Source organism: Mesoplodon mirus (genome assembly GCF_964341445.2).
Source record: "Mesoplodon mirus genome assembly, chromosome: 2".
NCBI classification, from domain to species: Eukaryota; Metazoa; Chordata; class Mammalia; order Artiodactyla; family Ziphiidae; genus Mesoplodon; species Mesoplodon mirus.
In genome coordinates, this window is record NC_138977.1 from 196,833,761 (window position 1) to 196,857,844 (window position 24,084).

A 24,084-nucleotide genomic window follows, 5' to 3' on the forward strand; every position below is an offset into this window, starting at 1 on the left:
CGTGCCCCACCCCACAGCCGCGGGATTCAAACTCCCGGAAGCGGCTCCCGCGCCGGCGGTTGACACTGGGCCGAAGTGAGGCGCCGTGCTTCTCCTCAGGTGCCTGCTGGCTGCTGGGGGGGGCGACCGCGGAGTGTGGCGGGGGCGGCCAGGGCCCGCAGCCCGGGGGTCGGGCGAGACCGCGAGGGAGGCGTGGTCAGTGGGAGATAGCGTTAGCTGGGGCTCAATCTCTGCCCTCCCGGGTGCCCGTCGCGTTTCCCTGGCTCTCACTTGGTTCCTGGCCCTGGCTGGGTGCCTCACGGCCGTCGCCGATTCGATCCCTCCTTTCAGCCCTGCGGCGGGTATTATCCTCCTCTTTGAGACAAGCGCAGGGAGTTCGATTGACTTGGCCAAGGTCTTTCGTTAGTACAGCTTTTTGCGGATTAGCAGGCACTTTCATGTCTGTTCTACAAACATCTTCAGAGTGGGGGTGAGAAAAAAGGTGCCCGTTTTTGCAGTTTTTCTTTGCCTGTCTTCCCACTTGAGATCTTCTGTGAGGGTTTTCGTAAGATTTGCCTCCACTTGCAGACGACGTGACCTGTAATAGAGGCGTCGTGCCCTTTGCTGGTTATCTTAGTCTTTCACCTTAGAATGGGCAAAACTCCAGGGCTATCCTTGTGATAGATGGTCTCTTCAACTCAGTTTACCCACTTCTGGTATTTTCAGGCTCTCTGAGTCCACACAGGATGACCCTTAAGGTCCCTTCCGTAGAAAAACCTTCTCCACCGAGGTGTCTAAATAGGTCTCCTCTACTGTTACTGGTATCATTTATCATTGTACTTTTCATTTCCTGGATAACATTTATTTTACAACTTGAGAATCTATATTTGTTTGTTATTGCCTGCCGCGTCTGCTAGATCGAAAGTTCCGTTATGTAAGGGACATGTCTCTCTTTCATTTCTTTCTTTCTTTTTTCTGTCAGTGTATACCCAGTACCTAATATGCTGTCTGGTAAATTAAATTCTCCAATATTTTTTGAATGCATGAATAGTATCATATTCCTCTCGATTCCCTAGTCACATTACCATTATTTTATCTTGGGATCCATAGGTGGAAAAATGCTTTTTAACCTCCCTAATTAAAACTACTTTTATTATATAATAAATATATTTATTATTATAAAATAATAATTTTATTATTTTTTTTGCTATGTATTTTGCTCCTAGAGTTTATATTATACCCTTGCTTGTTAAATGTCATCTAATACTATTAGCAAATATGCTAAACTTCTCCTTACTCCTTATTCTTAATTCCTGTCATTCCTGAATTCTGTGAATATTGTTTCTTTTTCCTATAAATGCCTCATATTGGTTTCTTCTCACTTCTGCCCACGGTGCTCTCTCAGCTGACTATTATTATTAAGGTAGATCTGAACTAGGCCTAGCTTATAAAACAGAGGACGCACCATTATGTCAGGTAATGACGTTTCAATGTCTAGATATTCAGAATTACATTATTTATCATTAGCTTTTTATTCTTGGGTAAAAATTTTTTTTTTTTTTTTTGCGGTACGCGGGCCTCTCATTGTTGTGGCCTCTCCCGTTGCGGAGCACAGGCTCCGGACGCGCAGGCTCAGCGGCCATGGCTCACGGGCCCAGCCGCTCTGCTGCATGTGGGATCTTCCCAGACCGGGGCACGAACCCGTGTCCCCTGAATCGGCAGGTGGACTCTCTCAACCACTGCGCCACCAGGGAAGCCCTTGGTTAAAATTTGTCTTTGATTGTGATCTACTTCTTTCAGGCTTCATTTAATGGTTTAATCATTGGTTGTCCCTCCATTTTTTTTAAGTGAAACTTTTCTACTGAAGTATGACACACATACAGAATCCTGCACAAACACAAGAGTACAAGTTGACATATTGAATACTCCCCATTGTATCTACCACCCAGACTTTAAAAATATATAGTGTTACTAGCACGCTAGAAGCCTTCCCCAGTCCCTGTTCCATACCCTACTGGTTTGGCTATATCACTTCTATTTAGATAGAAAGTTTCTTCTGTTTAGCAAATTAGTTATTAGACTTTTCAAACCTGAGATTTGACCTTGTAAACTCAGACTTATAACTGTATTTTTATTTTTACAGACATTTTCAGAGATGTCTTCCAGAAGTCCCAAAGATTCAATTAAAAGTAAATGGGGACCAAAGCCTAGTAACTCCAAATCAGAAGCTGCATTAGAAAAATGTAGGGGAGAAATTGCAGCCTTAAAAACATCGGTGGATGAAATTGCAAGCGGAAAAGGAAAGCTGACTGATAAAGACAGACACAGACTTTTGGAGGTAAGACCCTTTAAACTGTAGTAAGCTTTGCTGTAGGAGATGAGAAAGTATAATGATATAATGTAGTTTTTACGTTCACTAAATGTAAAAAACAAATCTAATGTCAACTTTGGGATTTAGCTTTTAATGTGAATGTTTAAAAACCCATTTAATCATGTATATTGGCTGCTTTACAAGTAATCTTTGTTTTCAGTTTTTTTAAGGTAAAATCATAGATATTAGCATTTTGTCTTCTGTTAAATATATTTCCCTAATTTACAATTTGGTATGATATAGTCTGTAAAGCAGTTAGGAATTTGCTAGAACTGGAAGGATTTAAAATTTAATCGTTAATTTGATTGTAATTTATTTTGCAAAAGTACTTTTATTGTTCATAGAAAATAAATGATCTGTACTAAATAATATCATTGGATTTCTTTACATTTTACTTTATAGGCACATCATAAAACCAAATGATTTATTATTTTTTAACACATATTTATTATTTTTTAAAAATACATAATATGTGTTAACATATTTTAACACATTTTTTTAAACACATATCACCAATTCTTAGACATAAAGATTATTTTGTAATCTGGTGAAGGAATCTAATAGCTTTCCTGAGAGATCTCTTTCCAGTTCATTCCACTTCTGACAAGCACTGGCTATCAAAACCCCTTTATAATCAATTTGAAATTAACTTCCTGTAACTTCTACCCGTTTGTTCTAGTTATGTCAATTAAAGCTACACAGAACAAGTCTATTTTTTTTTTTATCCAACTGACAACTTTTCAGATATCCAAGGAAATCTTGCTTCCTCTTACTTTTCTGTAGACCAACCCCATATTCTTCAGCTTTACTGGCTTTTTCTCCTCCTGGTCACTTTCCTGAACACTCTGTGGTGTGTTCATGTCCCTCTTGAATTATGTACCTAGTATTGCGTACAGTGGCAAACACAGGTTGAAGCAGTACTATTATTTCCTGTAATCTGGATGATATACTCTATGAAAGCTTAAAATTGAATTTGGATTTTTGGTAACTGTATCATACTACTGTCTTGTCTTAAGCTTGTAGGCAACTGAAAATTCCCTCATCATTTTCATGCAACTGTCCAACTCAATTTCCGCATCTTTTTTTTTTTTTTTTTTTTTGCGGTACGCAGGCCTCTCACTGTTGTGGCCTCTCCCGTTGTGGAGCACAGGTACCGGACGCACAGGCTCAGCAGCCATGGCTCACGGGCCTAGCTGCTCCGCGGCATGTGGGATCTTTCCAGACCGGGGCATGAACCCGTGTCCCCTCCATCGGCAGGCGAACTCTCAACCACCAGGGAAGCCCAATTTCCCCATCTTTATTTGAACAACTGTTTCTCTCCCCCACCCTCAAATGCAAGTTTTTAGTTTTATGTTGTCTTTCCTTTGTTAGCATGTAAAGCCATTCTGCTAACTTTTTCTGTCATCTCTCTATTGATGCGTTCTCCCTTATGCCAGCAGGAGTTTAACAAACATGTCTTCTTTATCTCTCAAATCCTTGAAAATGTTGAACACTCCTTTGAAGATCACCTTCTAGATTTTTTTTTTAAACATTTTTAGAGGATTTTTTTTTTTAAGAAGATGTTGGGGGTAGGAGTTTATTAATTTTATTTATTTATTTTTGCTGTGTTGGGTCTTCGTTTCTGTGCGTTTCTCTAGTTGTGGCAAGCGGGGACCACTCTTTATCGCGGTGCGCAGGCCTCTCACTATCATGGCCTCTCTTGTTGCGGAGCATAGGCTCCAGACACACAGGCTCAGTAGTTGTGGCTCACGGGCCTAGTCGCTCTGCGGCATGTGGAATCCTCCCAGACCAGGGCTTGAACCCGTGTCCCCTGCATTAGCAGGCAGATTCTCAACCACTGCACCACCAGGGAAGCCCCCACCTTCTAGATTTGACACCAAATCATTTATTAACAAAAAGCAAGTTTATGAATGCACTTTTATCCGGGTAGAACATTTTGTTATTTTTAAATTCTGTTGCTTCAAGTTCATCAGTGAGCATGTATCTCTTTGTGTGACTCACTTTTAGCCTTTAAGATTATTAGAACTGGCATGATGGGGGAATGATTAGCAGATACTCAGGTGAGAGCCAGCTTTTCTTCAGCTTTCTCTAACCACTGTTGACAGAGTTGATCTCTCCTTTCTGTGTCCATGTCCCATTCATTTTCTATATATCTTAACCACAGCACTTACCATATTGCATTAATATATTGGTTTACCTCTCTGATTTCTCTGAGCCTAAGGCCTTGGCTTCATCTTTTTTTTTTTTTTAACTTTTTATTTTATGTTGGAGTATAGCTGATTAACAATGCTGTGATAGTTTCAGGTGCACAGCAAAGTGACTCGGCCATGCATATACATGTATCCATTCTCTCCCAGACTCCCCTCCCAGGCTTCATCTTTTTTGCCCTGGTATCTGGTATAATGCTGACTTGATACATAATAAACACTTCATAAATGCTTGTTGTAATGTACTGTTTATTTTCGTGTTTTTTCGTGTTTATTTTCGTGACCTGGCCTTGTTCTAAGATTCTTGGTTTATATCTAGAAAATTCGAGTCCTTGAAGCTGAGAGAGAGAAGAATGCTTATTGCCTCACAGAGAAGGACAAAGAAATACAGCGACTCAGAGACGAGCTGAAAGCCAGACACAGCACTACTGCATTGCTTGAACAGCTGGAAGAGAAAACAAAGGAAGGTGAAAGGAAGGAACAGCTGTTGAAATCCTTGTCTGAAGAGACAGATGTATTGAAAAAACAGTTGTCTGCTACAACTGCAAGACTTGCTGAATTTGAAGGCAAAGCTGATACACTTTGTTTATTACAGGTACTAGTTTCTTTAAACCCAGATTTTTAAAATCTTTTCTGATACAGTTTGTAATTCTTATGGAGAATGAGTTTGTTAAAACATGCTTGGCAAATGGTGAAACAGTATAGTATACTAACAGGTTCCTTTTTTTTTAATATAGCCTGGTACTTCTCCATAAGCAAAAATAGGTAATATGGCTCCCTCCACTCCCCACACCATTGTTTTATGCAAGGGAGTATTCAGAATACAGAATCTGCTGTGTATCTACAACAGCCAGGAAGATTTTGTTGAATTCTTTTTTCTATAGTTTGTATTGTGAAAACAATAGGCTTCATTTTTTGGTTGTTTTTCTTATTTGAGATACCCAGTTAAAATATCAAGTATGCTTTTTTCCTAACTGTACATACTTTTTCTCTCTCTCTATTGTTTTAGCGTCACTAGTGTAGCGAAAAGAGCAAGGATTTGTGGGTAGGCAGATCTGAGTTCAGATCTTTGTTCTTCTACTTGCTAGCTGTGTGACTCTGAACAAATTCCTTAACCTCTCTAGCCTTGGACACAATGCTAGAATTCACCAGACCCCTCTCCTAAACCTCAATTTCCACATCAGTAAAATCAGGGTAAGAATACTGGAGATTAAATGTTACAATATGTGTAAATAGCCTAGCAGAGTGCCTGGCATGTAGTAAGTGCTAAATAAATGGTTTCTTATTGATCAGACCTTTGATCCTTTTGGAAATTTGGACATTTGAATAATACTAATACTACAACTATTAATACCACTTACAGAAGAAAATCTACGGCTTTCAGATACAATATGTTAATGATGTTAAGGGTCTTTCTACTTTATCTCCCCTTTAGAGTACCTATAATTTATGTGTACTCTCATAGATGGGCAATTGAGTGTTTCTACAGATGAGTTCAAAGAGGTTAAGCTTTTCTAGAGAATTTTCATAGAACTGAAGCTCATGAAACATTATAGTCAGATCCTACGTGGTTGACTAAACCTTTACTTAAAGCTCAAGAATTAGTTTCTTTACTTTTGAAGGTGGAAATGTAAATCTTGGTAGAAATGATAATTTAAAAAATGTATTCTTATAATAATTGTGGAATACCCACTACTCATTTCTGTATTAGTCAGCATGTCTAATTGCCTAACAACCGACCTCCAAATCTCAGAGTCTTATATGACAAATGATTATTTTTCCCTCATGTCACAGCCTAGTGCAGGTTGGAGTGGAGGAGGCTTTGCTCCACATAGGCATTCAGAGATCCCCGTTCCTTCCTTCTAGTGGCTCCCCCATCCCTCAGGGTGCAGTCCTCCACCAGATCCGCTATACACAGCTGTGTGGGCTAGAGAGCATGTGGAGAATTGGGGGGAGCGTGTGAGGTCTAGGCCTGGGAATGGCATATCTCACTTTTGCTCACGTTCCATTGGACAGAATTCAGTCTCATGACCTCACTAACCACAGGGAAGTCTGGGGAATGTAGTCCACAATGTGCCCAGGGAGAAAGGAAAGGGATTTGATGAACTATCTCTGTCATAGTTTCTACCTGAAGGACTAAATAGAGAGGGAGAAAGGGCAACATACTAGGGTGGCTAGAACATCTTTGGAGAAAAAAATATTTTGAGCTTCTTTGCCATCCTTCACATACATCTCTTTCCTTATAGCTGTTAAAAGACTGAAATACAGCTTTTTATGAGTTTTGTTGACTAGCCTGGGTACCTTACCACCTACTTCCCCTCTTTTTTTTCCTCTATGAGAAAATGAAGAAAAAAGAGGGAACAAATTATGTTTTGAGTTCTATATGAATGAATACTAATTAATACTATTGCTAATACAAATATAATTCTAGAAAACAACTTTTATCTTTTATTTGCCAATTTAATATTTTCCAGATTTCATTTAAATAGCCCAGCTGTTTTGTCTCCTTCGGGTGAAAATCAGTGGGCTGTTCATATACATTGAGGGCTATACTCGGGTCCAGGTGACCTCAGACATCAAATTAGATATGAAATCTCAGGGTTTCCAATCCGCTTAGAAAGCTTCCAGGACATCTTAATTCTGCTCTGCTACCCATCACCTGGCATATACCAGATCTGGATTTTGGGATGCCCCTGTGAAGTATACTGTACTGTTATGAAACTAAATATAATGAGGAAACTTCTGTTGTTAAATTTATGATGTTAACTAATATTGATTTACTTGTAGACTGTGGCTACAAGTTGCTTCAATTCACCAATGAGTAATATTCATGAAATGGAAATACAGCTGAAAGATGTAAGTTCTTTTTTCTTTTATTAAGTTATGGCTAAAGAGGACTACTTCATTTACTATTAAATTTCATGGAAATTGACAGCAGTAATGCTGTGGCTTGAAAAAAATCTTTTGAGGAGATGGAGAAATGAATGGTTTGAGATCATCTCTCTAGGTTACTACCTTTAAGTCTCTTTCCAGGCATTCAAGAGGGCCAGTTCGGGCTTCCCTCGTGGCGCAGTAGTTGAGAGTCCGCCTGCAGATGCAGGGGACACGGGTTCGTGCCCCGGTCCGGGAGGATCCCACATGCCGTGGAGCGGCTGGGCCCGTGAGCCATGGCCGCTGAGCCTGTGCGTCCGGAGCCTGTGCTCCGCAACGGGAGAGGCCACAACAGTGAGAGGCCTGTGTACAGAAAAAAATAAATAAATAAATAAAATAAAAAAGAGGGCCAGTTCCTCTAAGTATGGACTCTTTAGGATAGAAAGCCCTAGAAATCACCCATTTTTACCAAATACCTCAACAGTATCCCTTCTTCACCTAAATCTAATTTGCTCAACTATTTTATTATTATAATGTAATTTAACTTGTAGTGTTTTTTTTCTTTTTGTTTATCCATGCAAGATGTACTCTTTAGTTTGAAATTATTCCCTTGGAACCAGGGTTTGTTTTCATAGTTTGAAAAGGAAACACATTCTTTGTGTATTCAATGTTTTTTTTTTCTAGAATTTGATATGAGGTTATTTTAGATATATGGTAAAGCTGTATTCAAACTTATGTCTTAAATGGATTGGTGAATTTCATTGGAAATTAAATAAATTGGGGACACAGGACTACTATTCACATTGTACTTTTTCAAGTTTTAAGATTAGATATACAAAGTATGAAATTCTTGATTTAATTATTGGGTCAGTAGGTAGATATTGTGATTCTAGAAATATTACTGGCATGTCTACCCTGATCTAGGTATGCTCTTAAGATTCCTGTTTTATCTTATCTAGTAGGTGTACCTTGAGGTCTATTTGATCTTCAAAAGAAGAATTTAAATCTGTTGAGTGTCTGTATAACTGGGTACGACGGTACCACATACCCTTATCAAAGTAATTTACCTAGAGGTAACAAATACGGAAGAAACATAATTCTTAAAATACTATCAAAATAAGTTTTTTGTATGTCATATACTATCCCCAGCATCTACAAAATTGGAAAGAATGACTAAATGGAATCTTGCAAAGTTTCTTGAATTTCACTAGTGTCTCTTTTAGCAAAGTACCTGAAAATAGATTCTGTTTTCTTAAACTCGGGTAATTTTTAGGCTTCTCAGTGCTAACTGCTTCAAAGAGCAACTGAAGTTATTTTTATGTAATGACGATTGGTCTGGGGCAGAACCTGAGATTCTCCATTTCCAGTAAGCTTCAGGTGCTGCTGCTACTGTTAGTGGTCTGACGACCACCCTTTAAGAACCATTAAATTACATTTGGGGAGCAAGAGGTGGTTTAGCTCTGGTTACCCCTTTGGAGTCTCAACAGATCTTTTAGATCAGGAGGAGAATTATAGTTGGAGGGTTTAGGAGCAGGGACAGAGAAATCTCACTCTTCAGAGTCTGCAGTGTCACAGTATTGGCTTTGGGGAGCTCAGCAATGCTAATCCTATACCCTCTGCAAAGCTCCCACAAAACTTCCTGTAGAAGTTTGCCCACCTATTTTAACAATCAGTATTTGTTATGCTAAAATAATCTTAAGGCCGAGCTGTATCATTCCTCAGCTACCATTTAGGTCTGGCTGATATTTTGAAATAATTACACAGAGTTAATGCTGTAAACATTCTCCAGTGTCAGTAACTTTGAAACCGAATAGCTAAAAGTCAGTTTTAATAGGCATTTCTTGCTCTTGATTTTAAAAATCTGATTTTTAGGGAATTCCCTGGTGGTCCAGTGGTTAGGACTGTCAGCTACCACTGCAGGGGACACAGGTTCAATCCCTGGTCGGAGAGCTAAGATCCCAAAAGCTATGCAGGGAGACCAAAAAAAAAAAGGAAAATCTGATTTTTTTTTTTTTTTTTTTGGGCAGTACGCGGGCCTCTCACTGTTGCAGAGCACAGGCTCTGGACGCGCAGGCTAAGCGGCCATGGCTCACAGGCCCAGCCACTCCACGGCATGTGGGATCTTCCCAGACCGGGGCATGAACCCGTGTCCCTGCATCGGCAGGCGGACTCTGAACCACTGCGCCACCAGGGAAGCCCCGGAAAATCTGTTTTTTAAACATAGAATTATGGAAGATAAATAATAATTATTTTACATTTTTTATTTGGAAAAAATTCAAATTTACAGAAAAGTTACAAGAATGGAAAATGGTACATAGAACCCCACATACTCTTTACCAAAATTGAACTATTTTTGGGACTCCCCTCGTGGCTAACTGGTTAAGAATCCACCTGCTAATGCAGGGGACATGGTTCAATCCCTGGTCCGGGAAGATCCCACATGCGGCGGAGCAGCTAAGCCCGTGTGCCACAGCTACTGAGCCTGCTCTGTGGAGCCCGCGAGCCACAACTACTGAGCCCATGCACGACAACTACTGAAGCCCACGCGCCTAGAGCCCGTGCTCGGCAACAAGAGAAGCCACTGCAATGAGAGGCCCGCACACTGCAGCAAAGAGTAGCCCCCGCTCGCCGCAACTGGAGAAAGCCCGTGCGCAGCAACATAGACCCAATGCAGCCCAAAATAAATACATAAATTAAAAAAAATATTGAACTATTGTTAACATTTTACCCCATTTGATACTCTTTCTCTTTCAATCCCCACCCCCATCCACACACACACAGATATAATTTTTTTTTTTTAATTTTGGCTGCACTGGGTCCTCGTTGCTACGCGTGGGCTTTTCTCTAGTTGCAGAGAGCGGGGGGCTACTCTTTGTTGTGGTGCACGATTTATCACTGCGGTGGCTTCTCCTGCTGTGGAGCATGGGCTCTAGACTCATGGGCTTCAGTAGTTGTGGCACGTGGGCTCAGTAGTTGTGGCTCGAGGGCTCTAGAGTGCAGGCTCAGTAGTTGTGGCACATGGGCTTAGTTGCTCCATGGCATGTGGAATCTTCCTGGACCGGAGCTTGAACCCGTGTCCCCTGCATTGGCAGGCGGATTCTTAACCACTGTGCCACCAGGGAAGTCCGGTATTTTTTTCTGAACCATAAAATAGTTGCATATATCTACAGCCCTTTAAGCCTATATACTTCAATGTATTTTCCTAAGAATGAGGATACTTTTTTTTTTTTGAGGATACTCTCTTACATGACTCCAGTATAGATAGCAACTTTAATAAATTTAACATGGACACAATACTTGTATGTATTCTACCATCCATATTCCGGTTTTGTCAATTGATGCACACTTTTTCTTCCTCCAGTATAGGCTAACATTTCAATGTACATTAGAGTTTTTGCCCAAGGAATATTTAATGGATCCCTGCCAAAGCAGGAGGAAGAGCTTTAGTAGCATTCCATATGGCTTCACTTTTGCCCACTCCTGTTCTGTATTTTTACTGATAACTTGGATGGAAATGGTAAATGCATGTCTAACAAATGTGTAGATGACACAAAGCTGGAGGAGATAACTAATGCGAGGAGGACTCTAAGGATACAAAACTCATAATGTCAGCATTCACTGATAGCTATCAAATTCATTTATTATTGATTCTATAAAGAAATGAAAGAGTAGATGCAAAGAGTCAGTGAGGTCAGGAGTAAAGAAGTGTTTACTACTTTACTGAAGTAACATCGCCATCACGTGGCCCTTTAGAATATTGTCTCTCTCGTGCTCCCTTTGGCAGCATGTATACTAAAATTGGAACGATACAGAGAAGATTAGCACGGCCCCTGTGCAAGGATGACATGCAAATTCGTGAAGCAGTCCATATTTAAAAAGAAAAAATATTGTCTCTCATATCTTAAACCAGTATAGTTTTGTTTCTCCTACTTAAGTAATGTATAGACAGATTCATTTAAAAGAAGAAAATTTTCATGACCATCCAGAGTTGACTTAAATTATTTATATTAAAATATTGCTTAAATACAGACATTTTAAATTCGGTATAAAGTTAGGTATCTTTAGCATCTAACAATGATTTATAAGTATTAGGATATATGTGTGCTTTTTGAGTCGTACAGTGCTACATCTCTTTTCAGTTAAATTTGAGTGTATAAAACAGAGTGGCTCTACAGTATCTCCGCTTGATAAATGAACTCTTCAGCCATATGAGGAAAACTAATGTTATAACTGCCTGACAGGTGCAGAGAGAAGAGTGGCTGGGGGGAGGGCCCTGGACTAAGTCATTGATTCCGGAGGCTGCCTCTGTCTTCCTAATCCATTTCCTAGTTTTATAGAGAACAGACATTGAAAATCCTTTAAGCCCCATACCTGGAAGCTTTGCTCATGAGTTTGTAGGATACTTGTGGAAGCAGCCTAGCAAAGGTTGGAGGAACTCTCTAGACTTAGAGTTTCCCTATATAGAGATCTTTTTGGACATAGAGCTCAACTGCCTGTATCTTTTTTTAATTATTATTATTTATTTATTTACTTCTGGCTGCGTTGGGTCTTCACTGCTGCACGCGGGCTTTCTCTAGTTGTGGTGAGTGGGGGCTACTCTTCATTGCGGTGGCTTCTCTTGTTGTGGAGCACAGGCTCTAGGTGTGCGGGCTTCAGTAGTTGTGGCTCGCGGGCTCTAGAGCGCAGGCTCAGTAGTTGTGGCGTACGGGCTTAGTTGCTCTGCGGCATGTGGGATCTTCCTGGTCCAGGGCTCGAACCCGTGTCCCTGCATTGGCAGGTGGATTTTTTAATATGTGATTACTTCTTGGGGTGTAATCTTTTTTTTTTTAATTTTATTTATTTTTTGGCTGTGTTGGGTCTTCGTTGCTGCACGCGGGCTCTCTCTAGTTGTGGCGAGCGGGGACTACTCTTCGTTGCGGTGTGTGGGCTTCTCATTGTGGTGCCTTCTCTTTGTTGCAGAGCACGGACTCTAGGTGCACAGGCCTCAGTAGTTGTGGCTCGTGGACTCTAGAGTGCAGGCTCAGTAGTTGTGACACATAGTTGCTCTGCAGCATGTGGGATCTTCCCAGACCAGGGATCGAACCTGCATCCCCTGCATTGGCAGGCGGATTCTTAACCACTGCACCACCATGGAAGTCCCTGCCTGTATCTTTTTTTTTTTTTCTGCGGTACGCGGGCCTCACTGTTGCGGCCTCTCCCATTGTGGAGCACAGGCTCCGGATGCGCCGGCTCATCGGCCATGGTTCACGGGCCTAGCCGCTCCGCGGCATGTGGGATCTTCCCGGACCGGGGCACGAACCCTTGTCCCCTGCATCGGCAGGCGGACTCTCAACCACTGGGCCACCAGGGAAGCCCCCTGCCTGTATCTTTAAAGGATGAAAATTCCTACCTGAAAGAAGATGCCCTGACCAAAAACTTCCAGTATATTCTTACCACTTATCCCATCTCACCCTTATAGAGTGAGATTGCGGGGCGGGGGGCAGGAGCCCCTCCTTTTACAGTGTACCTACAACAAATGCAGGATGATTCATAAAGAATTGAACACTTCTGAAAATGTATTCCAGTATGTATATGTTACTTCAGTAGAGTTACACCATGCAACTTTTTTGTTAAGAACTTTGTGTTTTTGCCATCTCTTTCTGGCAGCCCTGAAGGTTAAGAAGTTACACATCCTGGCTGCCACACTTTCATCATTGATAATAGTAAATTCTAACAGGTCTGGGATGAATTATGACACAAAGGATACATATTATACACTTGTAAGATTATAGAAATGGTTGTGATAGTTCCATTACGCATTACTTAGTTAATGAGTAATCGATTTTTGAAAATGTTTTATTCTTTTTGAATCACTCTAAATGTATTGTTCTACTGTGCGTAAGGAACTGCTAGATTCTTTCCTGCCCTCTCATCTTCCCTGAACACTCACAAACTCTGGTTTGGGGCTACAAGGCTTGCTGGTTCTTGTAGCCATTGTTTCCCCACCCCATGTTGTCAACATCATTCACAAACATTTATCAGGCAGCCACTGGCTACAGAAACAATGAACACAAGCAAGGAACTGTGAAAGAAAGTACCTAAACAAGCCTGTGCTCAGCTGTCCAGAGGGCTCAGGATGTAGTTACAATAAGAAGTATCATCAAGAAGCAATCAAGGTCGTGAGTATAAGATGCCAAATAGATTGAGTGGACATGAAAATCACTATTGGCTTAGGAAGGAGAGGAAGCTTAATGAGGACAGTTATGGTGAGAAGCCTTGAAAGACAAGCCTGGATTCATCAGAACTTGATGAAAATGTGGTATTTAAGTGGGCAGGTAACATAGGAAGGGGTTCTAGGGCACTCTGTACAGAGGGAAGAGGCACAGAGGGTGTGCACAGTTGTGTAGACAACAAGGCAGCAGTGGAGGAGAGGAAAGGCCAGGCTGCGACCTGAAGAGATGGGAGGCGGCAGATGGTGGACAATTTTAATGTCAGCCTAAGGGAACATAGCTACAGTTAAGCAAGTGGTGTTCTGAAGCTTTAAAATATTCTCAGTTATTTAATACAATTAGAACAATTTAGCACTTTGGGAGACTGAGGAAGAGATTGAACTGAACTTATTAGCAGTCACTATTTTAACTCAAAATACTGAGTTATCGTTGTATTAACTGACTTAAAGCTGTTGGTCATGGCTGCATCTTCTCTTGCTCTTCTCAATGGGGAAATCACCCTCCAAATGAGGATTCCTAAATCCCCAAATGATCAGGGTTTACCAAGACCCAACAGTGAATCATTGCACAAGCAGGTATTCCTGTGGGGATAGACAGGTGATAGCATGGGCGGCAGGCACAGAGGGCTCAGTACCAATGAGCTTGGCCATTGTGAAGGGGTGTTAGCATCACTGTGTACGCCTCCTCCTGGGGCCCTTCATCCATAACATTTTATGCATGTGACATCAGATTTAGCTGTGCATGCTCTCTTTACACAAATAGTAATTGAGACTTATTTCCCCAGCCTCCCGGTAACATAGAACGAAAGGGGGGCGGTCCCATCCTCTTGGACTGAAGACCTAGATTGGAAAGGAGAGAGGAGTTATAATCTCATTGCATGTTGGTGCTACAGTGTAAGAATTTCAAGACTTTTTTTCCCTCTAGTACCCACAGGTGAATTGTCTTCTTTGCTAGCTTTCAACCTGAGTCTACGCCCTGCTTTCAATAACAACAATGAAAGCTGTTACTGGCAAAACAGGAGGTATGGATGAGGGGGAGGAGGTACGTACAGTTGCTGGGGATGCCCTGGCAGGCTCCTTTGGCTTTGCCTTTGACTGAATTTGCAAGGATCCAGTAGTTAAGAGAAGTGAGAGTTAGAATCAGAAGATATATGAATTTGTCCTAGTTAATAATCAAAATATCAATAGAATTTTTCATTAAGAAATTTCATAAATCTATACACCTCTGTCCATATCTTCTACCTTGTTGTATCCACTAAAGTTAATGTAGTTTCTTTTTTTTAGATATGAAACTTCATTCAATTTTATTTTATTTTATTTTATTTTATTTATTTATTTTTGCGCTACGTGGACCTCTCACTGTTATGGCCTCTCCCGTTGTGGAGCACAGGCTCCGGACACGCGGGCTCAGTGGCCATGGCTCACGGGCCTAGCCGCCTCGCGGCATGTGGGATCTTCCCAGACCGGGGCACGAACCTGCGTCCCCTGCATCGGCAGGCGGACTCTCAACCACGCCGCCAGGGAAGCCCTATGTATTTATTTATTTATTTATTTATGCATGCATGCATGCATGCTGCGTTGGGTCTTCGTTGCTGCGCGTGGGCTTTCTTTAGTTGCAGCGAGTGGGGGCTACTCTCCCTTGTGGTGCAAGGGCTTCTCATTGCCGTGGCTTCTCTTGTTGCGGAGCACAAGCTCTAGGCGTGCGGGCTTCGGTAGTTGTGTCATGCAGGCTCAGTGGTTGTGGCTCGCAGGCTCTAGAGCGCAGGCTCAGTAGTTGTGGCACACGGGCTTAGTTGCTCCACGGCACGTGGGATCTTCCTGGACCAGGGCTCCAACCTGTGTCCCCTGCATTGGCAGGCGGGTTCTTAACCACTGCGCCACCAGGGAAGCCCTTAATGTAGCTTCTTATGTGAATATTTTGCTAATGTCTTGCCACAGATCAGGTGGTATGATCCACAGAAAATGTAGATGTGATTTTATAAAATTTTCCAGCTTGTGCTCGGTGGCTGGTAAGGCATCATCTAGATTCTTGTTGGAAAGATGTAACTGAAATGAAAAAATAATATTAGCAGTAACAGTAAAGTGAATCACTTTCCCTCTTACCAGCTAACTTAAACAGACACTGCTTATTTTATTAATATTATCCCATCATTCAAATAATTTCTTGACTACACATTGTATGCAAAAGCTGGGAATCCTCTTGGAAAAGCATGGTCTGCCACTTCAAGGAGCTTACTATCTATTTGAGAGAAACAGCAAACACAGAAAAAAGGTGAAGATGGTTGGTAAAATAATTTTTTAAAATATGTAGACATATGTATATATAACAACTGAGTTCATAAGCCCCTATACAAACCAGATGAATAGTCCCAATTTGGGATTTTTGAGTTCTGAAAGATGTAGAAGATGAAAATTGGTGATAAGGAGAAAGGGTGGTATTTAAGTTTGAGATGGAGTTAGCAGTGCAAACAGTTTATTGGGGAGTGACATCTGTGACAGGAACAGGAAGGCAGCAGGACTGGGCAGGGGCACCGTCAGGCCAGGATGCAAACCTGAGAGAGCCTCTGTCCACCTTGTGGAGAGCTCCCAGGCAGAGCCCTATGTTGGGTGGAAACAGCTCTTTTTTATTTTATTTTTTTAATTTAATTAATTTATTTTTGCCTGTGTTGGGTCTTTGTTGCTGCACGCGGGCTTTCTCTAGTTGTGGCGAGGGGGGGCTACTCTTTGTTGCAGTGCCCGGGCTTCTCATTGCAGTGGCTTCTCTTGTTGCAGAACATGAACTCTAGGCACGTGGGCTCAGTAGTTGTGGCTCACGGGCTTAGTTGCTCCGCAGCATGTGGGATCTTCCCGGACCAGGGCTCGAACCCATGTCCCCTGCATTGGCAGGCAGATTTTTAACCACTGCACCAAAGGGAAGCCCCAAGAAATAGCTCTTTCTTAAAAGAATATCTGAGCAGTGCATCTCCACCTCTACCACAAAGACATTCTGTTTACAGAGAATGACATGGACACAGACACAAAGCAAATTGTGTATAGGAAATAGCAGACAAATGAACTTAACCCCATGTAGATGTGACTTTGCCATGTTATTAGGTATTCTGAAGGTGTGTGGCCTTAGAATGTGTCTCTCTGTCAGGAGCTTTACAGTGGTTGCCTAGAATCATTCTATGATGTGAGCTGTAGAGTTTTTGTGTGCTGGAAAAGACTGCATCCCTTGGGCTCCCTTGTCCATTTTAAGAGTTTGGGTTTTTATTATTGATTTGCTTTCATTTTCACTTTGAGGCTCTGGAGAAAAATCAGCAATGGCTTGTGTATGATGAACAGCGAGAGGTCTACGTAAAAGGACTTTTAGCGAAGATCTTTGAGTTGGAACAGAAATTGGAAACAGCTGTTCATGTACTCCCACAGGAGACAAAAAAGACTGAATCAGAAGGTACTCGTATAAAAATGTTCTTTAGGGTTGGCCTGCCTGACATTTTTCAAAAGGAGAGATTCATCAAATTTAGATTCTTATAGACATGTGTTATAAAGTAAAGTAAGAGCAGGTCTGCTAGCCCTGAAGTAAGAAATACCATTTTAGCCAGTCTGTTTCATTTCCCATTGTTTTCTGATACCAAAGGGCATAAGTCACAGGGTAAAGGGATCTTGCAGCCCTGAAGGCACATTAAGTTTTCTCCACCTTACATATCCTTCCCCTCCTTCAAAGTCCTTCTCCAACTTTATTTCCCCCAGTGCTGACCTTATCTTTTTACTCAGCTTCCCTTTAGCAGTTATTCATATCAATCCCAGGAGAAAGATTACATTTTTATACATTATTCTTCAATCATTTGAATCTCACCCTAGAATTGAGGTGAAGTTTCTTCTGATTGATGCTGTCTCTTTTGCCAAGTGGTCTGCAGCTTCTCTGACACTGATTTCCATTGCGTTTCACAAGAAGCCTATGAGGTGGGGCAGGAAGGATCGTTATTCTCATTTTACAAATAGATTCAGCAGTTCCAGGTGATGAGCCAGGAAAAGAAAACCCCCTGTGTGGAGCACTCATTTAGAATGACTGACAGCCTTCGTGGGACTGGAGCCTTAAATTATAGAGAGAGAAGGCTAATGAAAGGCCAGCAAAACTCATAATCTTAGAGCTTCACATGTGAATATTGAAAAGGAAACTAATGCTAAAAAAGTATAAAAGAAATGTCTCTAGAGATAATTGAAAGCTTTTTATTCCTAAGGGGACAAAGTTACTACTGTAATGCCTTTATAAGTTTACTACACATAAAAGTAGGATTTTAATTATGTCTTTTTCTCGGGTAATATAGTTTTCCTTTTCTCTCTCCCTCTCTCTCTCTCTGTGTTTTATCAAAGCAATATAAGCACTTGTTAAAATAATTTAATAGTAGTACAGAAGACCCTGTTCTACCTTTCCCATCCCATCCTAATGCCTATTTCTTCCTCCCATCAGGGCTGCTTTTAAACATTTCTGTTTTTGGTTTTGGTAATTACCTCCATATCTATAAATAATGAGTTAATGGCCCTATTTGTTGATTTGTTTTCTTTAGACATTAGGGACTTTCCCTCCCTCAGAATAATTATATTACTGTTTCTAGTTCTTCTGTTTATTAATTTTGTGACTTCAAGTAGTATACCTGAACTTCTGTTTCTTGTTCTGTCAAATATCAGCCATGTTCCCTATCTCTTGACTCTTCGTTTTTGAAGGTGAGGAAATAAATGTGATCTTGTTTATAGAAACATATTTACATTTATTTCTTCAGGAAAATTCTCTCTTTTATAAACTGAGTTGTGCCCTGATGTGTTTGTCATAGGTTATCTTCAAGAAGAAAAGCAAAAATATTACAACCATCTCTTGGCAAATGCAAATAACGATCTTGAGGTGGAACGACAAACAACAACTCAGTTGAATTTTGAACTTAGTGAACTTAGAAGAAAATTTGAAGAAACCCAAAAAGAAGTGCAAGATTTAAATCAGCTGTTGTGTTCACAAAGAAAGGCAGATGTACAACATCTGGAAGACGATAGGCATGAAACAGAGAAAATACAAAGGCTCAAGGAAGAGAATCATCTTGCCAGGGAAAAACTTGAAGAAGAGAAGAAGAGATCTGAAGAGCTCTTATCTCAGGTGAGTCTAACCAGCAAGGTTTTCCATGGTTTATAATTCAGAATTTTCATGGTACTTACTAAGTGTCAGGGACTATTTTAACTACTTGGGAACCAGCAAGGAGCAATGCAAGTTCCTGCCCCCTCCTAGGAGTTCGTACTTAGAAGGGAGACAGACCATAAACAAATACCTAAATAAACAAGTAAACTAAAGAAAATAAAACAGGGTAATATGACCAAGAGAAATCGGGGGCCAGCGGAAGCATCACTGAGGAGATGGTATTTGGACAAAGCTGATGGTGAGAAGGAACCAGCGAGGTGGGTGACTGTAGGAATTCCCTCCTAGTGGGAGGAAATCACAGACACAAAAGCTGAGTGAGGAGGAGTTAGGTATGTGTGAGAAGCTGAAAGAGGGTAAGTTAAGGGGGGATCAAGGCTGATTCCTAGGCTGGCACTGAGATTGTGATGACACTGGCTCACGTTAATTACCAGATGCCCTCCATGTTCTCACTATGCTCACAGCTGGATCCAGGATGTCCGTCTCAGTAACGTTGGCATTACTGAGGATTATTAGAATTAAATACTACTTCAACAGAAACTTATTAATTTAAATTTTGCCTGGCAGCATGAAATAATGGAAAAAACATAATTTGAGGTCCATACCAGGTCTCTAATTGTGTGGCCTGAGGAAAGTCAGCTAACTTCTCTGACTTGCAGGTTATTTGTGTCAAATTAATAATAGTAAATATAACAACCTCTTCTCACCTCATAGGACTTTTATGAAGTTCAACTGAGAGAATGTAAAAGTGCTTTGTAAATTAAAGGGCTAGGTAAATGTTAGTTATTGCTACTATTAGAATAGTAATTTTGGGGACTTCCATGGTGGCACAGTGGTTAAGAATCCGTCTGCCAATGCAGGGGACACAGGTTCAAGCCCTGGTCTGGGAAGATCCCACATGCCGTGGAGCAACTGAACTTGTGAGCCACAACTACTGAGCCTGCGCTCTAGAGCCCACGAGCCACAACTACTGAAGCCCGCGCACCTAGAGCCTGTGCTCTGCAATAAGAGAAGCCACTGCAATGAGAAGCCTGTGCACCGCAATGAAGAGCAGCCCCCGCTCACCGCAATTAGAAAAAGCCCATATGCAGCAATGAAGATCCAACGCAGTCAAAAATTAAATAAATTAATTTAAGAAAAAAAATAGTAATTTTTAAAATCCTCTAAAAGTTGAGAGAGAGGGAAAAAAATAGTCTGTAATATTTGCCTTCTTAGTCTTTACCACCCTTACTTCTGCCTGCAGGTGCAAGCAGTGATATTTATGAAAGATTATGCAGAAGTGACTGAGAAGATTGCTCCTACTCTGGCTGAGGTGGCCAGGCTCTGCCAGCTGTTACCCTACTCAGAAATATTAGTGGATGTCAGGACCTAAAGGAAAGTGGGTGTGTCCACTGCGGTTTAGTGCTTTTTATCAACATTCAGTCTGTGCTGCAGGGAACTCTTGGCCTGGGCAGTACTGCTCAGCTGCTTATATAGATAGGTTGCCCAACCACAGCTGGAAGGACTCGCCCAGAAGAGCAGGTGTTGCCCTGGTTAGAAATGTGAACCTGTCATGCATCTCAGGTCAAGGTCAAACCATAAAATGTTAATGTGACAGTGTTGGTTCTATTTACATCCTACAGGTCCAGTTTCTTTACACGACTCTGTTGAAGCAGCAAGAGGAACAGACAAAGGTAACTGTGTTGGAACAACAGGTATTTATTGGGGTTGCTTCTAAATTCAATTTAACCCTTTAGAAAATGGAATTTTTCCTCATGTTTACACTATTCTGTGAAGAAACATTTGCAAGTTGTAGAAAATGTTTTTTAAAAACTTTAACAAAATATTTAAAGTGACTATCTGTGCCAGCCATATGTTCCCATTACTATCTTTAGGCTAAACCAGATTCTCTAAGGTGACATGGCAATTTTCTTGACAGGTAGATGTTTGTCTTAGCAAACTTTATTCTTCCCTAAATGGCTGCTAGTCTGACCAGATGTCCCTAATAGGGCTGCTTGGTAACTTCAAGTGGAACTCAAAGAGACACCAGTTATTCTCAGAATAGACACCAGAGATTTTTAGTATATTCCAAACCAGGGAACAGCCATCTCTTTCCCTTCCCCACAAAAAGGAGGATGGGGAGGACAAATTCTAACCAGCAACTTCTTAACCTGCTCCTCACTCACTTATACCTCAAGCTTTGGTTTTGCTCCTTGGACAAAGCTTTTTCATTTATCAACATCTCATTGTGCTCAGAGGAATTCTTGCTCTAATGGTACATGTTTGCTTCTTGTGCTAATAAAAAAAAAATGCAAGCATCCAGTCAGGAAAACTAGACAGTATATACTAGCTGTCATTGTCCCGTCTTGGGCATTTTTTCTAGATGCAAGCACGTACTTTAGACTTTGAAAATGAAAAACTTGACCGTCAAAATATGCAGCATCAATTGCATGTAATTCTTAAGGAGCTCCGAAAAGCAAGAAATCAAATAACACAGTTGGAATCCTTGGTGAGTTCGGAATGGTTAAACTAAAACTTAATTTCATCTTTCTCTTTCTGCCATCTTTCTATTTATATGTAAAACCATTTCCTGAAGTAGGAGGATACAGCTTAAAGAATGGCTGTTTCTCAAATCAATCAGATCAAATCCCCTGCCTCTTTTGAAGCAACTGCCCTTTGAGCATCAGTTCAGAGGACTAGACAGGGACATTATGGGCCTCTTGGTAATGATAACATTACCGGTGCCTGGGATCATTCCCCACCCACCCTGGGCTCTGTGATTCTAAAGGCACTAAATAGTGCCTGGCCTGGGGGATACAGGAGACAAGGCAGGGCAGTTGTAGATCCTGAATTGAAACTATTCTTTTCTATTTAAAAAGAAAGAAAGAAAAAAATGCTGGTTTTAGGGCTAATGGACTATTACTGTTAATACTCTCTTTTAGGCATATTGAGTTGAGTACTTTCTGTGGGTTACCCTGAACACATAATCTTTTAAACATTAACTTTTAAATAACATGCTTCTGTGAGGAAATGGTTTTTGATTTACCTATTTTCATCCTGTTAATAAGCTTTGGACCAAATCTATTAGGGTCTGTGTTGTGTTATGTCCCATTAGCACACATTTCGTATATCATCCTAGTACTGCAGAATATTTGCAGATGGTGAAATGTTACAAACAGAATTCCTCAGTTTTCAAAAGAGAAAATAGCAGTTGTTAAAATCATTTGTAATTTCTTTATGAATAAAAGACAGAAAATAAATTTTTGGCTCTATTTATGTCATTGATATTGACCATTTATAATATTTGAAATTGAAATTTATAATTCATTCCTGTTGATGACTGTTTTTCAAAGTATAGGAAGCCAAAGGGTATACAAAAGGATCCATAATTTTCCTGTATTTTTCTTTGTGTTACTACCATCCATCATCTTCATATTATGTTGTAAAGTACTCATTTTTAAGCTTTACTGACTATTCTAAATTCCTCAGGGAAAAAATCATGAAATAGGGAAGTCACAAAGGAGTTATACAGCATCTTAGTCATTTCTGTGTATAACCTGTTTGACCTGCTAAAATTCTTTGCTGCTCTTAATTCCATGTAGTTCTTTATTATTGAAGTTACCCCTCTTTTACAAACCTAGCAAACTTTGTCAGCACTGCCCACCCGCCCACCTTTACATTTGGCTCTAATCATTTTAATAAAACCTATCTAAGTAAACACCCAACCCTAGTACTTCCTGGGTAATTTGGGTGATTTATAACCACCTTGTATGTTACCACCATAATACCAGTGACCAGAGAGATTGAGAAGAAAATCTGTCTACAGGGCTGAAGCAACTGGAGTACCTGTGGAGCAGTTACTGGATGGTAGGCCATCTATACAAACCGTATTCGTTTGACATTTATTTTTCAGAAGCAGCATCGTGAGTTTGCCTTCACAGAGCCATTAGTCACCTTCCAAGGAGAGACTGAAAACAGAGGAAAAGTTGCCTCACCAAAAAGTCCTACTGCTGCACTAAATGAAAGCCTGGTGGAATGTCCCAAGTGCAATATCCAGTATCCAGCCACCGAACATCGAGATCTACTTGTCCATGTTGAATACTGTTCTAAGTAACAATATACTTATTCTTTGCTTTTGTGTCAAAAGATTCAGTACTGTATTTTACGTTAGCTTATGGACATTTTGAATTACTTATTTCACCTCAGATCAGAATGTGCCTATATACTTTTGAGACTCTGGCATAGGAGTGAATCATTGTATTATTATTATTTTTTGCCTGATTTTCATTTCCTTGGCAGTGATACCTCCCTGCAATGGTTCATCTTGAGGCTTTAGTGACAGAATGTGGAGAGCATTGAATGCTGAGATGACTAACATTTTGCACTGTTAAAGTACTTGCTGGAGAAAAGGTAGTTCAGGTTATTGCTTGTGGGTCAAATTTGTTACACCAACAAGCAACTATTTTATGTTTTGTGGATTTTTAAAAATCAAAAGTAATTAACCAGGGATCTTATTGTGTTAGTATTTTTTAATCCAAGCACTTATTAAGCCTACAGTTCTGATTTTGATGTCCATTGTGAAAAGATGGTGATACTTTTTTCCTTTTTTTTTCCTTTCTATGATAAAGCGGTTATTAGAAAAGTTGGGGATTTGCCTGATCTTTATTGCTGCTTACTGTTGAAACTAAACTTACCTGTGTTCTAAGCACAAAGCAGATTCTGTTTAAGGAATACTCCTTAGTAGCCACACACAATATTTTCTGTAATGTTAACTGGCTATAACTTTAACTTGAATTTCATTAGCACATGTTGGTTAGCTAAGATTGTTAAAATGAATTTTGACAAAACCACCTAGCCCCCTCTTTTGATTTGCAGGTGTTTTATTTATTTATTTTTGGCACTCTTAAAAGCTGGGCGATGTAATGAGCAGATATTTGCTTATCTGAATATATATTTTTATACATGCATGTGTAAACCAAGAAATTTTTTATTTCTTCAGGTTTTCTAAAATGCTTAACACTGGGCTACTGTTAGTAATGTAGAGGAGAAAAGAATAAAATTATATAATAAGTTTTGCTCTGAGGAGTGTATATGTATATAGACAGGTATTGTAAGATTTCTGCCCTGAGAGGGGTGCCAGTGAGTTACAGATAAACATACAGTGTAAGATGATAAGGTGGTTAAGGACACCTTGGAACCAAAAACTGCATGAAGCTCAGAAAGTTTAAGCAAAATGCCCATAATCATAAAAAAAAGACATTCTTGGATTTCAGACTCCAGGTCGACTCCAAAGCCCGTTTTCTGT

At 40.5% G+C, this 24,084-nt stretch overlaps 1 protein-coding gene across 4 annotated transcripts; it reads left to right on the top strand.

Moving 5' to 3' along the window:
- CEP55 (centrosomal protein 55) lies at positions 1 to 23,849 on the top strand. 4 transcript variants are annotated; one of them, XM_082630178.1, is made up of 9 exons: positions 1 to 99; positions 2,123 to 2,317; positions 4,877 to 5,152; positions 7,345 to 7,413; positions 16,919 to 17,069; positions 18,451 to 18,764; positions 20,423 to 20,494; positions 21,163 to 21,288; positions 22,693 to 23,849. In XM_082630178.1, the coding sequence occupies exons 2-9, from the start codon at positions 2,135 to 2,137 to the stop codon at positions 22,891 to 22,893; spliced, it is 1,392 nt and encodes a 463-aa protein (XP_082486304.1). In that variant the 5' UTR covers positions 1 to 99; positions 2,123 to 2,134; the 3' UTR covers positions 22,894 to 23,849. The 4 variants fall into 4 exon arrangements, with proteins under 4 accessions (XP_082486304.1, XP_082486305.1, XP_082486306.1 ...); XM_082630179.1 differs by having other exon boundaries at positions 20,423 to 20,473; XM_082630180.1 differs by lacking the exon at positions 21,163 to 21,288.
- Positions 23,850 to 24,084: the final 235 nt, after the last annotated feature.